Source organism: Suncus etruscus, chromosome 17, assembly GCF_024139225.1.
Source record: "Suncus etruscus isolate mSunEtr1 chromosome 17, mSunEtr1.pri.cur, whole genome shotgun sequence".
Lineage (NCBI taxonomy): Eukaryota > Metazoa > Chordata > Mammalia > Eulipotyphla > Soricidae > Suncus > Suncus etruscus.
In genome coordinates, this window is record NC_064864.1 from 38,111,473 (window position 1) to 38,131,746 (window position 20,274).

General features: G+C 39.3%; 1 protein-coding gene across 1 annotated transcript; it reads left to right on the forward strand.

The window, feature by feature from the left end:
- The first annotated feature begins 2,732 nt into the window (after positions 1–2,732).
- Positions 2,733–10,160, forward strand: SLC35G1 (solute carrier family 35 member G1). Its single transcript, XM_049764305.1, has 3 exons — positions 2,733–2,954; positions 7,424–7,601; positions 9,201–10,160. The coding sequence occupies exons 1-3, from the start codon at positions 2,795–2,797 to the stop codon at positions 9,937–9,939; spliced, it is 1,077 nt and encodes a 358-aa protein (XP_049620262.1). The 5' UTR covers positions 2,733–2,794; the 3' UTR covers positions 9,940–10,160.
- Positions 10,161–20,274: the final 10,114 nt, after the last annotated feature.

The window sequence follows — 20,274 nt, forward strand, 5'->3', positions numbered from 1 at the left end:
ACCAGAAATTGCTGTATCATATGGAAGAATTTCCATATCATATGGTGACTTTAGGGTTGCTTATTTATTTTATTTTTTATATTTAAAAATTATTACTTGGGGGCCAGAGTAATAGCACAGTGAGTAGGGCATTTTCCTTGCATGTAGCTGACCCAGGTTTGATTCTCAGCATCCCATATGGTCCCCTGAAGCTGCCAGGATTGATTTATGAGCACAAAGCCAGGTGTAATCCCTGAGCACTGATGGCATGGTCCCAAATTTAAAAAAATATATTATTTTATTTAAATAACATGGTTTACAAAGTTCTCATAATACAGTTAGTTCAGGCATTCCATGTTGTTTATTTTTGGGGGGAACAGAACCTGTTAATTCCCTTCTATTATATTCAATCAGTTTATTTAGATTTTTCAATATACTACACTATATTTATGTTAACCATAAATTACTTTGTTAAAAGAGTCAAAACTAAGTTGGGGGGATGTGGCTTGAAAATGAAGAGCAGTACAAAGATACAAACTTAGATTGAGTTAGACATACCAGGAATAATAAGAGGTTTTGACTTATAAGTTTCATCACTGACAAGCAAATATTCACAGAAACCAGGATTCAATTTCTTCTGGAAATCTCTCCTGACTTTGGGCTGATGAAGATACTGTTAGATCTACTCACTTGTTAGTGAGACAAGTAAACTTATCTTTATTCTACATTTATCCTGCTTCTTGACATTTACTACAAGGGTGTCAGTCTCACAGTGGTTACCTAACGCCAAAGTGAGAGCCTCTGTTTCTACAAAAGGAGTTAATTCTTCCATAATCAATAGAATTTCCCTAAGAACATTGTATAATTTTGAGAACTTGACAGCAATCCTCCCCTGCTTCTTCTTCCTTAAGTCTGACCCTCATGGAGACCGTTGCAATGGACTCTGAGTTGATCTCATTCAACTCAAGGTTTCGGTGCTCCCAGTCCTAGGGGAAATAGTCTCTTGCCAGGTCAATGTCACTGTCAGTAAAACTTTGGAATAAAGAACAATGAACAAAGAACTTGACCTCGGCTGGAGGAAGCTGTAAGAGTCATGTCTGGTCATAGGTTTCATATCAGGGTTTTGCCTCATGGCTATTATTTGTTAAGATGGAAAAATGATCATGACTGACATTAAGGTCAGCAGCAGAGGGGAAGGACATTAAAGAGAACACATTTAATTAAATGAGGAATGACAAAAAATCATTCGCTCACCCCCTAGTCATCTCAGTAAACAGTGTTGTGGCATCCATTTTCCTACCCTTTTTATTTTTCTTCTTCTTTATTCCTTTGCCTCCCGCCCTTATTTTGGGGCCCTATCTGGTGGTTCCTGGTTTTATGAACTTGGCAGTAGGGAATTGCTTCTGCAGGTTCTCTTGGGTGATTCAGAGCCTCTGGTACAGCCCAGGGTCTCACACATACAAGACAAGTGTTCTATGATTAAGCCACATACCTGTGCTCTTTGCTTTCTGTTTAGGAATAGTGTTTAAAGTCAAGCTATTTCTTGCTCAATCATCCCAATTTTTTCTTTACCTTCTACCCACCATTTTCACCATTTGAAACAAACCTGAGGCACATCTAAAACTAATAATGTAATTGGGAAACTAGATGCCTAGAGAAGCTTGTTAGTTCTTATTTCATAAATAATTACAATCTAACTCATGATCTAACAATTTCTATAATCATTCTCTCCTTTGGTAATCTGCTTGTTTTGGAGCCTAGAATAGTTTGGACAGGTTCATCCTTGCCCAAAGATTTTCCTCTCATATTTAACAGCAAGTGATGACAGAAGAACTCAGTAAATATAAAGTGTCTATTGGTGAACTCTGGGGCCAAATGATTTATATGTTTGGTTTTAGCCAATATAATTACGTCAGATTATTGAACTCTGACACCCAGCCCAATTAGAATGCTTCAAGTAGCAACCAGAACAAATCCAAAGCAAAGACCAACAATGAATGAGAGCGTGTTACAAGAAACATATAAATGTGTTTCTCAGAGAAATAGCACAGGAGTAGGGCGTTTGCCTTGCACTAGGCCAACCAGGGTTCGATCCCCAGAATCCCATAGCGTCCCCTGAGCCTGGAGTAACTTCTTAGTGCTGATCTAGGAGTAACCCTCGAGTGTCACTAGATGTGGCCCCAAAACAAAAACAAAATTAAAAATTAAAAAAAAATAAGATAAAATAAATGAGTTTCACCCCTCTTTTACAGATCCATGTCTCTTAGAAGATAACCCTGTGCTCCCCCACTTTGGAACCCCAATGTAGTACATTTTACTTTCCCTGGCCAAGTGGCAAGAAGCCAGCAGAGAGAAAGAAAGCCTACTCTTTAGGTAGGCAAACTTGCAGTGACTTTGGGATACCCCTGAAATTCTGAGACACCTTCCCTCCTAACTCGATGGTCTGCCAAGAGAGAAGGTCACAGGTTCCAGGGGTGTCCCTGTCTTCTTGGGGAGAGAAAAGACTCTGGGTGCTTGGGGGCCAGAGGGCTACAAACCTCTGACTCAATTAAGACTTTGCAGCCCCGTTTGGACAGGGGGTCCACCGCATCCTCCCTTCCCTGCTCTCTGCAGCAAGCCCCGGGGTGAGAGTAAGAAGAGGTCCAGGGGAGGCCGGGCGCTCCCACGGGGGGTGGGACTGGCCAGGGTGGGGGAGAGGCCTGGCCGCGCACGCATGCGCCTGGCAGCCGCGGCCGGCCGGAAGAGCCCGGGCAGCGGAGCGGCTGCTGCGGGCGCCAGTCCGCCCGGCGGCCTCGGGGAGAGCGCCGGCCGTGCCATGCGGCCCCTGGACAGCTCCGGGCCAGCCGAGCCGCGGGAGTCCGGGCTGCCACTGACAGTCGAGGACCCCCAGAGCGCCGGCGAGGAGGCGGCGGCGCCCGCTCCCCGCAGGTGTTGGCTGTGCCTCTCGGCGCCCTGCAGCTCGTGCGCTCAGCCCGGTGAGTTGCGGGGTCCGCAGCCCGGGGATTGATTGGGGGATCGGGGGGCTGCCCCGACTCGGGGGCTATGGGGGAAAGGATCGGGGAGCGGCCGATCTCAGCCAGCCTTCGTCATCTCCTCTCTCTAGCCAGAGTTTGGGGGAAGACCCAAGCTCGAGCTGTCACCTGGGGGGGATGCAGGGACGACTGCACCCCCATTTCTAGGCTCTCCCACTCCCCAGTCCTGCGTGCCCTCTCCAGCGCCAAGAGCGGGCAAAGTTGCTGGGGTTTGTATTGAACCTTTTTTAGGTTCTACGGGGAGTTTTGCAATGAACGCATTGCTAGCTGGAACGTGGAGTACCTGGACTGTTTGTTTTTTGTTTTTTTTTGGGGGGGGGGCCGATTCTGGGGTGAGTGGTGGGGAAACGAGGGAGAAAAAGGGAGTGAGCCTGAGACACGGATCTGGATGGGAATGATGCTCGCTGGCTTGCAAGTTGGATCCATCGCACCCAGAAAATGTTCCCCTCCGAGGCTCAGAATCCTGTGCAAGGAGGATGGAGTGGGGGCCACAGGTTAACCTGTTGGGGTCCCGGGGCTTGTTGGTGGTTTTTAGCAACTGAAGCAAGGCACACACCCAGTCTTAATCAAAAGATTCATAGACCCCGTGTCACAAAGCTAAAGCCAGGGCTTCTGTGTCTATGTGTATTTGGGGTGGGAGGTCATTACAAAAAATATTTTTTGCTCTATTGAGGTAAAGGTTTTGCAAGCCCACATGTTATAGGTTTATACTTTACCACGACCATCACCCGAAGGCCACTATTCCTCCACCACAGCCTCCTTCAAATCTTTTCAAACTGCTTGCCTTCCTTCTACGCTAACTCGCATTTATTTTTTTTTTCCTGTCAGAGTCTACCTGCCTTCCTCAACCCTTTATTTTTTTTATTTTTTTTATTTTTTTTTTTTTGTGTGGTTTTTGGGTCACACCCGGCAGTGCTCAGGGATTATTCTTGGCTCCAGGCTCAGAAATTGTTCCTGGCAGGCACGGGGGACCATATGGGACGCCGGGATTCGAACCGATGACCTCCTGCATGAAAGGCAAACGCCTTACCTCCATGCTATCTCTCCGGCCCCTCAACCCTTTATTTTTATAAAGAAATCGAGGCCCAGGAATGGGAAGACTTGGGAGGTGGTTTTGTTTTTCCCAAGATCTGACCTGTGCCTGCAAGATAAGCATAGGTCTAGGCAGCATCCATGATGAGTCCCACCACTTTACCAGAAAGCTTAGCCAGGCCCCTTCCTAAAGATCACAGGGCTGCTTGAAGCGGGTGCTGCCTCCACATCCACAGTACACCACCCGCCTGCCTGGAGCAGTTTCCTGAAAGAAATAAGGGGATACTCTTTCAAGGGCAAATTACACAGTCCATACCACCCCTGAGTCTCCACCCTTGAATGTGACCCCTGAAATCCTGTTCTTTTACCTTATCCTACTTTCCCCACCTCTCTTCTTCCTTTCCTACAATTTAGAGACACCGACCTAAGGAAGACTGTTCATGCACAATTTTTTTTTTTTTGTCCCCAAATGCTAACAGAAAGTATCAGAATTCTCACTGTTTCTGCTTGGTCTGGTGTCTCCAGAGCAGAGCATACTGACTCTAGGTTGACCAGATGTCTGTCCCAAAGGCAGTCAGTTACATTCTAGTGGAAAGGTGGAATTAGTCCTTGCAAACTCTTAAACCTTTCCCTTTTGTAAATTGGAGAAAGAAAAAAAAAAAGGCAACAACGTTGTACATATGGGTAGCACTTAAACAGAGACATATAGAATGTAATTAAATCTAAGAAGGTAGAGCTCTTTTTTTAACCTCAGAGAGAGCCCCTAACGATAACACTTGGTTTTTAGTAAGGTGGCTACATAATATTCTGGAAACAGAATTGCCATAGAAAAAGGTTAAACTGCTGTACAGTTGTCATTGATATTTGCCATTACATCATGTTAGCCACTTGATCCAATTGGTTATCTCAACAACACTTATTTTGAAGTGAAGTTTGAGATTGAGATTTTCAGTGCTGTTTAAAGTTTATTATAGCATAATCTGTCCAATCCCAGACGTCTGTTCTTTTCAGAGAGAATGTAGAATTTAGTCTGAAAGGAGGAGAGATTGTCTAATATTTGTACCTCATATTCCCCTAGAAGGAGTAAGCTCTCTAGTGTAGCCATGGTTCTAAACCTAATAAAGCTTTTCACAGTTACATTGATTTTGTTTCATAGAGTTTGGAATTGGGCTTGGAAAAATGGTTTTTACAAGTTACTCAGGTGCATCTAATTCCCATCCAGGACTGTGACTCACCACTCGTAAAGCAAAGGATAGAGAACCTGGGCAAGTTTTTTGTTTTATTATGTCAGACTACTTAATTTGAATTAGTTGCCAAGTTATTAGGTAAATCTGAAGTGGACTAGAACATGGAAGCACGTTAGAGAAGCAAATATCCTTTTGTACCATGCTAATCTCTTTCTCATTTTCATTTACATGGAAACCTTAGTAAAAGTTTAAGATTTGTCTGAATAGAAACAGTTCTCACCCTACTTAATAAAATCATCAATTTCTGGGCCACAGAAAGAGTCCAGGGTTTAAGGAACTTCCTTGTATGTTGTCATCCCCAGCCAGCACTGGGTCTGGTCTCTCAAGTTGCACCAGCAGTGACCCTGAGCATAGGCCTGGTATAACTCTAAAACCCTCCAAAGGAGAGAAAAAAAAAGGCAACAAACTAGTTCTGCTAGGCCTTCTAACAAGTCAAGAATACTATTCAAGAATACTTAAGCATGGACCTTAAGAATTTATAGGCCAAAATCTGTGTCTGTGTATGTTTTAAAGGTAAAGCACATTCAAAACAAAAGATGCAAAATTAAGTTTTAAAAGTAGTTAAAATATCTTATTAAGTTAAAGTATGCATGGAGTTTAGGTTGGAAAAGATCCTTGAAATAGATTAGAGAGATGTTTTCTGTCTTTGTGCTTGTTCTGTTCTCTTTGACAGTATAGGTTCTAAGTAGGGGTGGTGTTTCTTTTAAGAAAAACAATTTTATTTGGACCTGAATTGGAAATTTCAGAAGTTGAAATACAAGATATGGAGTTAGTGGTGCTTAGCTTGGAAGTTTTCTAAATTTTCCATCTATTAGGCTAAAGTGTGTGTGCAGTTAATTTCTGCAATCACATAGGGCAAAATGTAGAAAATTCTGGCTCCTAGAACAAAATACATAGGACAATTGCTAGCTCCAGATTCTTCTCTCTGGTTGTGTAACTAAAGACTAAAGAGATGGTGTCTCTGACCAGAAGGACATCTTTTACTACAAACATTGTTTAAAAAAAAAAAAGTCAAGCTTCAGAAAGACCCCCTCATTATAGTTTGGTCCTGCTATGCAAAATATTTTTCACTTAAGAGAAAAAAAATCTTTATTATTCATTATTGTTCTGTTGCTGATTTACAAGTTGTAAATTCCTAGATTAAATGACAGTTCCAGTTTTATTCAAACTGTGTATTTCTCAATGCAAGGCTTATCTTAGGGAGTTCTCTACTCACCTGCTTAGTTTAGTTTTGTTGTCTGAATAGGCAAAAAGCAGGTTCTTCTTCTATCTTAGAGAAAGTGAATAAGTTTAGTTTTCTTACTATCATGAATGGATTGAATACAACCTGGAAGAAGCAGAAATTTTCTGCTTCAGATAAAACCACAAGGCTGGCATTAAATAGCATTCATAAGCACAATGGGGCCAAGGGTTATATGACCTGTCCTTGACCCCAAAATTTATGCTCTAAATGGCAGGAAAGACAATTAACATAGAACATTAAATGTTTAATCATTCAGAAAAACAAAGACAGAAGCCTTCCAAGGTTATGCCTTTGCCAGTTGTATTAGGCTGTACATATTTCTAAAAAGTTCTCTCCTCACTAAGCTTATTTTTATTTGGGGTATTTGATACGCTAGCCATGAACAAAGCATCTGAGGTATTAATTAACTAGATATTAATTAACTAGAGCACTATGCAGGGTTATTTGAGTAGTAGGATAATCAGTAGTCCTAAATTGCAGGTATATGCTGTTTTTGTAGAAGAGAACACTTGTTTCTAAACTGAATTCACCGATGAGATAGTATAAAATATCATTTGGAAGCATTTTTTTCTCGAGCCATCTTGACAAATGTATCTTCAAGATTTGTCTCACCATTTTGCTAAGATTTTCCTTCCTTTTGACTCAGGAGGAATGATTCTTGAGTAAGCCATAGGAAATCTCTTTTACAGGGTGAAACAAGTTTTTAAAATACAAGGTTAAAATTATTACCTTTCTCTATGGTCAGGAAAAAGTCATTCAGATTTAGGAAATGGATGTGATTAGGAGATAAATTTGTCATTATGAATGCAGTTTCATTATTTTTTCTTGACTTCTAAATGATGAAGCATACAGTTGGAAACAAGGACTAACCAGAATTTAATCTTTTTCAGAAGCCAAGAAGAAACCCTGTCCTGGACTTGGCTTAGTTTACACAGTATTGTCTGCCTTCCTTTTCTCAGTTGCCTCTGTGTTTGTTAAAAAAGTACAAGATGTCCATGCTGTAGAAATTAGTGGATTTCGATGTGTGTTCCAAATGCTTGCCATTATTCCTTGCTTAATATACAGAAAGTAAGTATTTCTTAACAAGCTATTAATAAATACTTTGACCTGCTTAATGTTTTTTCTATAGTATCTGCTTTGTCTCTGTTGTAGACTTATCAGTTTCTGAATCCTTTGGATATGAGTAATCAAAAAAAAAAACACATAAGGATCTACCCACAGAAGATTCTCTCAAAAGCACAAACTACATGCCCAACAGAGGAGAGAAACAAATTCAGTTATCACAATCCCTCCTTTGGAGAAAAAAATGCTTGTGCTGTGTAACCTCATCTACTCTCTGCTTTCCTTCTTTGGCATAACTGGTATTTGGAAAAAAAACATAAACAAGAAGAAGTAGTGGTGTCTCCTACTGTCCTGGGATTTTTGCATAGAATAGATTGCTTTCTTAGCAGGGGTGACAACAGGTTACATTATTAATGACTGAATCCTCTGTAGGGTAATATAGTGCACAGAAAAGTAATACTGAGCAAGACCCTACTTTCATATTCAGGTTCCTCATCTGTGAACTGAAAGAAATGTTGTCTTTTACCTTGCAAGGTTATTGATTGCAAGGATCAACTAATATTTAGTATAAAATAGATCAGCACACTTTATGTGGAATGTAACAATATATGAAAACTACCTTCATTCTCCATCCTTTCTATTTATCCACATAGCCCCTCCTCCCCTTCTATATAGAACCCCTCCCAGGTTAAAGTTATGACTCCTTTACAGTGTTAAAGCCTTTACTCTCCCTGTTATTAGATCCTTTGAAAGAGAAACGTTTGGATCCCTAATAGCTGCCTTTTCAGAAAAAAGATGCTCAAACTCCTAATGTAAAACTTCAGTTGCTTACCACCCAAAGTCACCTGTTATCTATATAAGAATGCAGATTTATTAAATTAGTTTTACCTGAATCCTAGGGATTTCCTGGGCAAGGTTAGAAATTCCTGTGTAAGAATGGATAAGCCATAGAACTTTGGAGGGCATGACAATAGAAGTTTCTAAGGATAGACCAATGAGGTTTCTACTGTATTGGACCTTCTCTTAGAATAAATGTCTTGTTAGTGGAGAGATACTGAAAGAATTTTCTTGAATATCTCACATTGATTTGTTTTGACCTATTTTTAGTTTCACACTCCAAGAATGGACCACCCTTTGTTCCCTGATACAGGGTTCCTCGTGTCATATCTAGAATTGCTCAAAGATATCACACTTCGCCACAAGTCTAGCCAGGAACTTATACTCTACTTAGTAAATATTCAGTTGAAGAAAAATAAGGTAGCATTCATTATGCTTATATCTTTTTCAATGTACGTATCTTAACTCCTTTCCCAGTGATGTCTCATTTTCATTAGTAGAAACAAATTTTACATGACTTCAGCTTCTACAAAAAAAAATAACTAAGAAAATTTATACTAGCTAGGACAAAGTTTTCTCAAATTGAACAGCTAAGTCTTAAAAATTATTTTTGTAATAAATAATTTTAAGTAGACTTCCATTGTGATCATGTAGTGTTCCCTTATCTTTTTGATACATGGGATTTTAAAAATAATGTTTACGTTAAATTATAATTTAAAAGCATATTTCAGCTTCAGTTAATATGTATGCCTTTATTTGAATTTACAGAACGGGTTTTATAGGCCCCAAAGGTCAACGACTCTTACTGCTTTTGAGAGGACTCCTCGGTTCTACTGCCATGGTCCTTTTCTACTACGCTTTGCAAGCAACATCCCTGGCTGACACCACAGTGATCTCGTTCAGCAGCCCAGTTTTTACATCAATATTTGCTTGGCTCTTTCTCAAGGAAAAATACAGCCCATGGGATGCGCTCTTCACCGTATTCGCCATTGTTGGGGTGATCCTTATCGTAAGGCCACCGTTTCTGTTTGGTTCTAGCAGTGCTTTGACCAGTGAACGGTACTCAGTTCACCTGAAGGGCACATTTGCTGCAGTTGGATATGCTGTCTTTGGTGCTTCAACACTTGTTATCCTCAGGAAAATGGGGGTGTCTGTGGACTATTTTTTGAGCATTTGGTATTATGTCGTACTTGGCTTCACTGAGTGTATCATTATCCTCTTTGTTCTGGGAGCATGGAGTCTGCCGAACTGTGGACTGGACAGACTATTTCTTGTTCTCATTGGACTGTTTGGCTTAGGAGGTCAGGTGTTTCTAACCAAAGCCCTTCAGATAGAAAAAGCAGGACTAGTAGCAATAATGAAGACTATGGATGTGGTCTTTGCTTTTATCTTTCAGATTATTTTCTTTAATGATATCCCAACATGGTGGACAGTGGGTGGTGCTCTATGTGTTATAGCCAGTAGTACTGGAGCGGCCATTCGGAAATGGTGCCAGAGTTCCAAGTGAAGCAACATGGCCCATGTGTCCACTCAGTTCAGGCACCAATCATGTACACACCTGCCTGGAATACATGCATTTCCTGTGCTGATGATTCTGAATACATTTCACAGATTTAAAATGGAAACTTAAATTTCTATTTTTAATCTGGTATGTCTAATTAATAAGAGCAACAATTAGTTTGAGTTAGCAGTTTTCCCCATCAGTTTTTTGGTTGTTATTGTTATTATTCTTAAGTTTTCCCCTCATTGTTGTTATAGGGGTGGCGTTAAAAAAGGACTAGGTTATAGTCCTTGTTTTATAAACAAAATTTGTAACTATTATAAATAGGTATATTTTTGAAACTGCTGACTTTGTGGAAGGAGGACATTTCCAGACATTCATTTAGTAGTATAGAAAGAAACTTATTGATAATGGCTGCTATAATAAATATATTTGATAATTCATTTGAAACATAATTCTATTTAGAAGGCCAAAGCTGACACTTGGACCAGGTGCCTACTTAATGATGTTAACAGTAGTTAGCCTTATTTTCAAGGCTTTATGATTTTGCAACCCATATTTGTGCCTTTTGATTTCAGTGCTAGAATTTTTACATGTAAACTTTTTCAAGCTTTAAAATAACCAAATTTGACTAATAGTTTTGTTGGATTAAGTACTGGCTGTTATCAATCTATAATTTTAATTGCCATTTCTTTTTTCTAAAGTGGCACTATATTGTGCTTAACTTTTGAGTTTTGGGGGTTTTTAATTACATGAGAGGAAACAATCTGGGCCCTGTGCTTATTTACATCCTGGCATATTTTTCCCACATTAGAAATGTGATTTTTTTCTAGAGATTATTTTGAATTTATAGTATAATGCCAAATAAAGTTTTCTCAGGATTCATTAAGTGGAACCATATAAAGTGGTTGGGATTTTTACCTTTTTAACATTACAAAAACCATAATTTCCTATGGTTCCATTAATAGATACCTCCCTTATTCTCCAAGCCAAATATTAAAGGAAGTTAGAATATATATATTTTTCAAGAAACTTCTTAAAAGTACAGTGACCCAATAATACTTATTTTTATAGATTTTTCTTTATGTACTTACATGTAGTAATGCATCACATATGTTAAATGTAAAGACCTATGAATCTATGGTTGATTGGCTTTTTATAATTTCTTGAATGGAAAATATTACTATTCATTTTAGTATGCCAATATGATATTAAATGTCAATGCCCCAATATGATACAAACATCATGAGCCCAAGCAACACATTTTTATAACCAGAATTCTATAGTTAAAAAGATAAATTTAATATTTAGGAAAGCTTGGGAGATTAAATCAGAAAGTAGCCGGAGAGATAGCACAGCGGTAGGGCATTTGCCTTAGACGTAGAAAGATGGTGATTCGAATCCCAGCATCCCATATGGTCCCCCAAGCCTGCCAGGAGCAATTTCTGAGCGTAGAGCCAAAAGTGGCCCTTGAACGCTGCTGGGTGTGACCCAAAAAAACAAACAAAAACTAAAACAAAAATCAGAAAGTAGGGAATACATGCAAATTCTTTTGAACTCTTTTATGGTTAGGCTGGAATGGCCTCCAACTCCAGTATGAGAGCAGCACCTATTATTATCCTAAGCCTACAAATTTGAAAGGTTATAGTTTTTCCCACCCTCTAATCACAACTCTTCCAAAATTAGAAGGAACTTGGTTTCTATGGGTTATGCCTTGGAGAAAAAGGACCCTTTCCTGTAGTACAAGGAGAGAATTTTTGACTTACTTAACAAATACTAAATGAATTCTGATTAGAAGAGTCACCTCTGTTATTATAACCTCAGCCTAATCCTGAGTATTAGAGTTTTGAGTTGCAAATGCATCATTTGCAGATACCTTAAATAGTTTTAGAATTTGAGTATGGGATGGGTTTCTGTGGCCTTTCCCCCCCTCTCCCTTAGTTCCATGATAAAACATGGAAAGTAAACATTATTTGAGCTACCTAAGGCTAATTAACTCTCAGGCAACCTTCTTGTAGTTCTTTTACTTTGCACAGTAAAAGAATTTATGGGGCCTTGAAAGTTAAATCCCTTCGGGCCTATACACTAGAGAAATATTTTATTTAGCAGTGTGGTTTAAGTGCTTAAATGTCATAAAATGTTTCTTTCCCCAATGTTTTTAACAGGGGAAAACTCTTCAACACTTTTATAATGCTCAACGTACATACATGGACATGTATTGTAATGATTATGTATATATATATATTTTACAGATTGTAGTTTATGTTGAAAAGGAAAGTATTTTCATAAATTGCTCTTATTTTATAAGTACAAATAAAATTATTATGAAAAAGGCTTATGTTGGTTTTTACAATTATAGGAGATATGTCAGATAATATTTTTATTTCACAAATTCTTTTTTTTTTTTTTTAGGTTTTTGGTTTTTGGTTCACACCTGGTGGCATTCGGGTTACTCCTGGCTCTGTTCTCAGAAATCGATCCTGGCAGGCATGGGGAAGTACATGGGATGCCAGGATTCAAACCACCATTCATCCTGAAATGACTGTGTGCAAGGCCCTTCCACTGTGCTATCTCTCCAGCCCCTATAATCACAAATTCTATACTGCCTTTCCCTCTGATACTAACATGTTAAATTTTCTATCTGTGAATATCCAGTCCTAAGTTCCTGTCTTCCATTCCAGTGAGGTCTTCATTTTTCAATCCTTGTTACAAAGAAAGACTATAACAAAAGAATAAAACTCTTCAAAGCTACACTGTGATCAATATTACAGAAATGCATATTCATTCTCCAAATGATGCCTAACTGGCTTCTTTTCCCTGAAGACTTTGTGTGGAGTAGAGGAACTATCTTCTGAATTATAAACTTTTTTTTTTTTTTTGCCTTCCTGCTAACAGAATTTCTCTATTGGACAACTTTCATTTCCTGACCTATCTGCCCATATAGGCTGCTGAATGTCCACCAGTCTTTTTTTTATATAATATATTTATTTAAGCACCCTGGTTACATACATGTTCGTATTTGGGTTTCAGTCATAAAATATACACCGCCCACTTCACCAGTGCAACTTTCCCGGTACTAATGTTCCCTATTTCCTTCCTCCCCCACCTTCTTCTTGTCTTTGAGACAGGCATTCTATTTTTCTCTCTCATTATCATTTCCATGATAGTTGCTAGTGTAGTTATTTCTCTAACTGTGACTACCACTCTTTGTGGTAAGCTTCATATCATGGGCTGGTCCTTTTGGCACTCATCTCTATTGTAGCTGGGTATTATTACCATACTGTCTTTTATTCTTCTTAAGTCTCACAGATGACTGAGACTATTCTGTGTCTATCTCTCTCCCTCTGACATTTCACTCAGCATAAGAGTCTCCATGTCCATCCATGTATAGGCAAATTTCATGACCTCATTTTTCCTAATAGTGGCATAGTATATCATTGTGTATATGTACCACAGTTTTTATAGCCACAAGTTTAGCCACTAGTGTCTTTAGTCTCTTTTTTTTTTTTATCTTAGGCATAGGTACTGCCTTCTTTTCATTTTTGACCTTAGCTCTGGTTGTCTGTGTCACTACTTTTGGTTCTGACTAGGGGAATAAGCCTGGTTGGTTCTCTTGTTTTCCACACACTATTCTCTATACTCAGCATGTCTCTTCTGGCCTCTTATTCTTGCATTAACTATATTTAGTCTCATTAAAATAACCTAGTGCTAGCTTTTTAAAGTGTGTACCATGACTCCACAGAATCATGAAACTAGATATGGGATTTCTCTCTAATTTGGCAACAGTTAAAGGTTCATGAACATGCAATGCATATATATATATATATATATATAAATTATATATATATATATATATATATATTTAAATGTGTAATGAATCCAAGGTGACTGGCAGTGCTTACCCCTACCAGACTTCTCAGGTAGAATGATGTTGAAAGTAGAAAAAATAAGAAGCTCTGTTTTAGTGGGAAGAAAGCCAGATAACCTTGAGCCTAGTGGCCTTTGCTTCAAGTATATGAAACCATGGTTAGTACATGGCACTAGAACTTGGTGGTAGGATATGTGTTAAACATATGAAATCTGGATAATAACACCCCCAGATCATTGTTAAATGACTCTTTTAGTCCTTTGCAGAAAAGTAAACACTGTTAATATATTCATGTAAGATTCTCCTAAGATTTTTTTTTTTTTTTTTTTGGTTTTTGGGCCACACCCTGTGACGCTCAGGGGTTACTCCTGGCTATGCGCTCAGAAGTTGCTCCTGGCTTCTTGGGGGACCATATGGGACGCCGGGGGATCGAACCACGGTCCGTCCTAAGCTAGCGCAGGCAAGGCAGGCACCTTACCTCCAGCGCCACCGCCTGGCCCCAGATTCTCCTAAGATTTTTGCATTCACAGGGACTGATGTGAATTTTTTTAACTGAATCATATGTGTTACACAATTACAAAGTTGTTGATAGTTGAGGATACATAAGAAATTATTAACAGTGATTGCCTTTAACATAAGATTTTGGCAGTAATAGGTCAGGATGAAAACAGAAATTTTTCCTTTTATGTCTTTAGAATTGTGAACAACATGGATATATACTTGGTATAAAAGTAAAAAATAGAGTGATAGCACAGTAGGTAGGGCATTTGCCTTGCACACAGACAACACAGGTTCAGTCCCCAGCATCCCGTATGATGCCCATAGCTGTCAGGGGTAATTTCTGAGTGCAGATTCAGGAGTAATCCCTGTATGCTACTAGATGTGCCCCCCTGACAAATAATAAAACCTGTGGAATAAAAGCAAAAGGACAACTTGACAGAGATTAGATAGACAAATAAACTATAGATATTACTGCTTTTATCAGACTATCACCACCTATTTTACCATTAATAGCTTCCTTTTGTTTTCTTTTTTGTTTGTTTTATTCAGCCAAAATTCAGATTTAGTAACCACATATTTCACAATGAAATAAAACACAAAAGGAAAAATTTAATTTTATTTTTTTAATAAACAATACCCTAAGATATCAGAAAACATTGCCTTAGCCTGAGCCAAGTTTCTGCCTCTGATTAAGAGTACCAAAACCAGTTTCCTTAGAAAGGAAATTGATATTTATTGAGTTTATCCCACCAGGTCCAGGAGCTTATTTATTTACTTATATATTCACTTATTCATTTAGTTTGGGGGCTATATTCAGTGATACTCAGAGCTTACTCCTGGCTCTCGGGAACCATATGACCAAGGATTGAACTCAGGTTGGCTGTTATTCAAGACAAAGGCCCTACTTATTCTACTACTGCTCTGGCCTCACTTCTTTATGACCAGTCCTTGCCAACACTGGGAAGTGAGTTTATAAGAATTTGAAATTTAAAGAGAGTGAATGGGATAAACTACTATGTAAATTCCAGTACTCTCACTACTAAGTGTGGTCATATCAGACTTCAAAGACATGACTTTTCCAATAGCTTTTCCATGTTATTATCTTAGTTGGGGTAAAATGCAAGCTTGGAACTCATTGTAGAGTCTATCACTCTACCAAACATTTAATTTCTTGATCATATGACTTGAAGAGATTTATGTCTCCTCTTTTTTTCTCCCTCCTATGTAGCATGAGTTGGGTATAAAAATATGAGAACACTGTATATATTTTAGTTTTGTTTCTTTCTGTTTATTACCATTTTTGTGCTATAGACATATACAGCGAAAGCCAGTTCAAAAAAATTATTAAATCATTGTCAAGACCTCAGAATGGTCAAAACTAGATGTGAACAGGACATATACACAGGATAATCAATATGCACAGGCAATAATTGCCTTGAAAAGAGATAGTCTCTAGAACAAACCAGCAAAGAATGGAGAATTCCACATTGCCTAAATAAACAAATGGAGTGAGTCACGACCTTCGTAGATGCTCTATGACCTCTTTAAAGCTATGTACTTAATCAAAGGAATGATTAGCCAATTTCAGAAGCAGGGGGTTCTGGAGAGATAGCATGGAGGTAAGGCATTTGCCTTTCATGCAGAAGGTGATTGGTTCGAATTCCGGCATCCCATATGGTCCCCCGTGCCTGCGAGGAGCGATTTCTGAGCATGGAGCCAGGAGTAACTCCTGAGCGCTGCCGGGTGTGACTCAAAACCCAAAACCAAAAAAAAAAAAAAGAATACAGAAGCAGGGAGGAAGCTGAATGTGACAGACCGGTTCCTGTTATAGAGATGGGATACATCAAGAATATGAATAGCAGGGCTGGAGCACAATAGTATGGAGTTTGCCTTGCACACAGCCGACCCAGGACGGACCCAAGTTCAATCCTAGGCATCCTATATGGTCCCCCGAGCCTGCCAGGATCACTTCTGAGCACAGGGCTAAGAGTAATTCCTGAGTGGTACCGAGTGTGCCCCCCAAAAAGAGAATATGAATAACTATAATACTCCCTCTAAGAATCTGGAGACAAAATCACAGAGATATAACTTATAAGTTAGAGTATAATCATAGCAACAATAACCAATACTCCTTACTTTTCCAGTTACGATCCAAACCTTTCTTTGTGCTCTGGCTTATCGATTCCTTTCAACTATTTTATTTATTAAAAAAAAAAAAAAGACTTCTATTGACTATTCTATTTATAAGGAAGTCTTCTACTTCACTGTTGGTGAAATAAGAGGCTTAGAGAAGTGACTTGTCCAAAGTATCAAATCTAGTAAATGGGCCCAGAGAGATAGCACAGCGACGTTTGCCTTGCAAGCAGCCGATCCAGGACCAAAGGTGGTTGGTTCGAATCCCGGTGTCCCATATGGTCCCCCGTGCCTGCCAGGAGCTATTTCTGAGCAGACAGCCAGGAGTAACCCCTGAGAAGCCGGGTGTGCCCCCCCCCAAAAAAAGTCTAGTAAGTGACAGAGCCTGGATCTTAAAACATTGGTGTGTATAATCTAAACATGCTCTTAACTCTGTCACTCCGTTGTTCATCCTAAACCTGAAGCTAAAGTCTGTGAAGCTTTATGCTTTAAAAGAATTCTTGCAATATTGATCTTAATTAATGATGCATTTGCACTTTATTGTAAAGATATTATTTTGAATCACCAATTTAATTACTTAATTTCTAGCCCTTAAAAATTTGGCACTGGGGGCCGGGAAGGTGGCGCTAGAGGTAAGGTGTCTGCCTTACAAGCCCTAGCGTAGGATGGACCGCGGTTCGATCCCCCGGTGTCCCATATGGTCCCCCCAAGCCAGGGGCGATTTCTGAGCGCATAGCCAGGAGTAACCCCTGAGCGTCAAACGGGTGTGGCCCAAAAACCAAAAAACAAACAAAAAAAAATTTGGCACTGAAGACAACTAATCTCACAAAGAACATAATGCTGCCAAATTGGAAGCTTAATCTTTTGTTAACCCACTATCTTCTTCACTTAAAGTAGGGAAGAAACTGAATCACATCATATTGATCTTAATAACAAGGATATATAAAGAATAATAGGTGTTGATTTTTAGTGTTCAATAGCTTGAGGACTATTTAAGTCATGTTTCTTTTTTTGTTTGTTTGTTTTGAGGTCACACCTGGCAGGGCTCAGGGGTTACTCCTGCTCTATGCTTAGAAATTGTTCCTGGCAGGCTCGGGGGACCATATGAGATGCCAGGATTTGAACCATTGTCCTTCTGCATGCAAGGCAAACGCCCTGCCTCCATGCTATCGCTCCGGCCCCAAGTCATGTTTCTTTAAGTAGAGTTCAAGAGTCTATTTAACTAGATATTGAGTATGGTAGAGAGCACACATAGGGTAAGCAATGATATATTATTAGAGTTTCAATGTTCTTTTAAAACATTAGTCTATGCATACTGCTGACCAAGGATAGACACGGGTTTAATCCCTGGCATCCCATATGGTACTCTGAGCCTGCCAGTAGCAATTTCTATGTGCAGATCCAGGAGTAAGCTCTGAGCACTGTTGGGTGTAGTCCAACACAAACATAAACATAAAACATTAGGCTGGTGTGAGCTGAAAACTTTGAGGCCTTCTAAAAATGAGAACAAGAAAATTCCCCTTTCTGCCTGAAGGCACAACAGCCCAAAGCCACACCTGACACCCTCCGACACAAAATAGCCTATTTCTACAACTGAACCTCATCAAGCTGCCAGGCGAACAAACTGTTCCAGCATCCGGCATAGCATCCGGATTGTGCAACAGCATGTGTGGCTATTCTGCACCATCAAATTTCACAGTACTGTCAGCCCAGTAGGAACACAGAAAATCTTATGGGAAAATTGCATATACGATCACTAAGTTCAATGAGCAAAAACAATAATACAGAAGCCTCAGCTAGTTCAGTACATCCTCAGAAAATTTCTTCAGTGGCACCATTGTGAGATATAATAGTATCACAAATTGGACTCTTATTGTTCTAAGTTTTGAATATTCCATTTGCTTTTTCTGTTGTAATAAAGATTATGAAGTAAATTTGCTTGTGCCAGCTGACGGGCAGTTTGGACTTATGCCTGGGAAACTGGGGACATAGGTAGAGGGAAGATCACACAAGTGGTGGAATTGAACTCCAATACTGGTGTTGGAGCATTGAATACCTGAAACAACTATATTATGAATAACTTAGTGGTTCATGGTGTTTAAATAAAATCTTTCAAAAAGAACATGGATACTCTAATAATATGTTATTGCTTATTCTATGTGTGACCTCTTGTAGGCTGCAGTATCTAGCCAAACAGACTCTTGAATTCTACTATAAGAAACATAACTTAGGGCCAGAGAGATAGCATGGAGGTAAGGCATTTGCCTTGCACACAGAAGGATGGTGGTTCATATCCCGGCATCCCATTTGGTCCCCCGAGCCTCCAAGGAGCGATTTCTGAGCATAGAGCCAGGAGTAATGCCTGAGCGCTGCCAGGTGTGACCCAAAAAAACAACAACAAAAAGAAACATAACTTGGCCCGGAGAGATAGCACAGTGGTGTTTGCCTTGCAAGCAGCCGATCCAGGACCAAAGGTGGTTGGTTCGAATCCCGGTGTCCCATATGGTCCCCCATGCCTGCCAGGAGCTATTTCTGAGCAGTCAGCCAGGAGTAACCCCTGAGCACCGCCGGGTGTGGCCCAAAAACCAAAAAAAAAAAAAAATTATGAATGTTGATCTTTATTTATTCAATAATCTGAGGACTACTTAAGTTATGTTTCTTTTTTTTTTTTTTTTTTTTTTTTTTTGGGCATTGACATGAAGAAAATAACTTCTAAATATATCTCACTAATCTTAACCTAACTAAAAGTGAAGGTTTCTTTTATGTCCAGGAAGAGGAAAACAAAACAAAATTTGGTGAAAACATATCATGTTTTTTACATTGCTAATTCTTTTTTGAAGAACTATGAAACTTAACTTCCTATAGTTCTGGTGGAGCTACCAGCAGAGAATGTTTAGGTCCCCAGTGACCTAAAGAGTACACACACCATAACTTTAGCTCAACAAAATCAAGTTTTTCTCTCAAGGTCATTTGAGCAACAAGCAGAAACACTAGAACAGAGAACATAATTGAGGGGTAATGGTTACTAAGTTTGAGAGCCTAGTTCTAGAAAGATTTAGATAAGAAGAGAATTACTGATCAGCAACTATTTCTTGAGCTCTGCAACATGCTGAAACATGCTCCTTACACATTTCTCTCTCTCTTCCTTCTTGTAATAACCCCATGAAAGCACTTTCCCCATTGGATGTCAAAGATAAAGATGTAGTTTGAGACACGTGTAAAAACTATATAACCAGCAAAATTCTGAAAACAGAGAAAGTCACATATGGGTCTGTTTGACCCAAAGCACTTTCTAATCAATGTCATGCTTCCATTCACAGATATGAAGACATAAACTGTTGGACTTTACCCAAAAGGGAAGCAGTGCAGGGCCATATAAAGCTTGTACTAACTTCACCTTGAAAATATAGTATGCAACTGAGTCTTTTGTTCCCTGTGAAGGCAGATGGCATCTACTTGGGATATATAAAGCAAGGGGATGAATACATTTTTCCTGGAAAAATAAATTAAAAAACCACACCCAAAAATGATGAGAAGCTTGGAGAGAGGAGGGAGGGGAGAGTAGCAAGGTAAAAAAGAATGGAAAATGACACTAATCCAGGACAGATTAGGGCGTTTGAACATTAACAAAAGGCAGGTGATATAAAATACTAATAATCTTGGCAGATAAAGATGCAATTTAAATAAAGTGAGTGGGATAGGTGCCTATCGGGTTGTCCTCAGAAGGAGCAAAAGCCAAAGATTGGGACTGTGGGTAAACTAGGTGACAAAGATCATTGAGTCAGAGGAAGAACAAAGGTCATGCATGATAGGGGACAGAGGGCCTTGAACCTTTATTC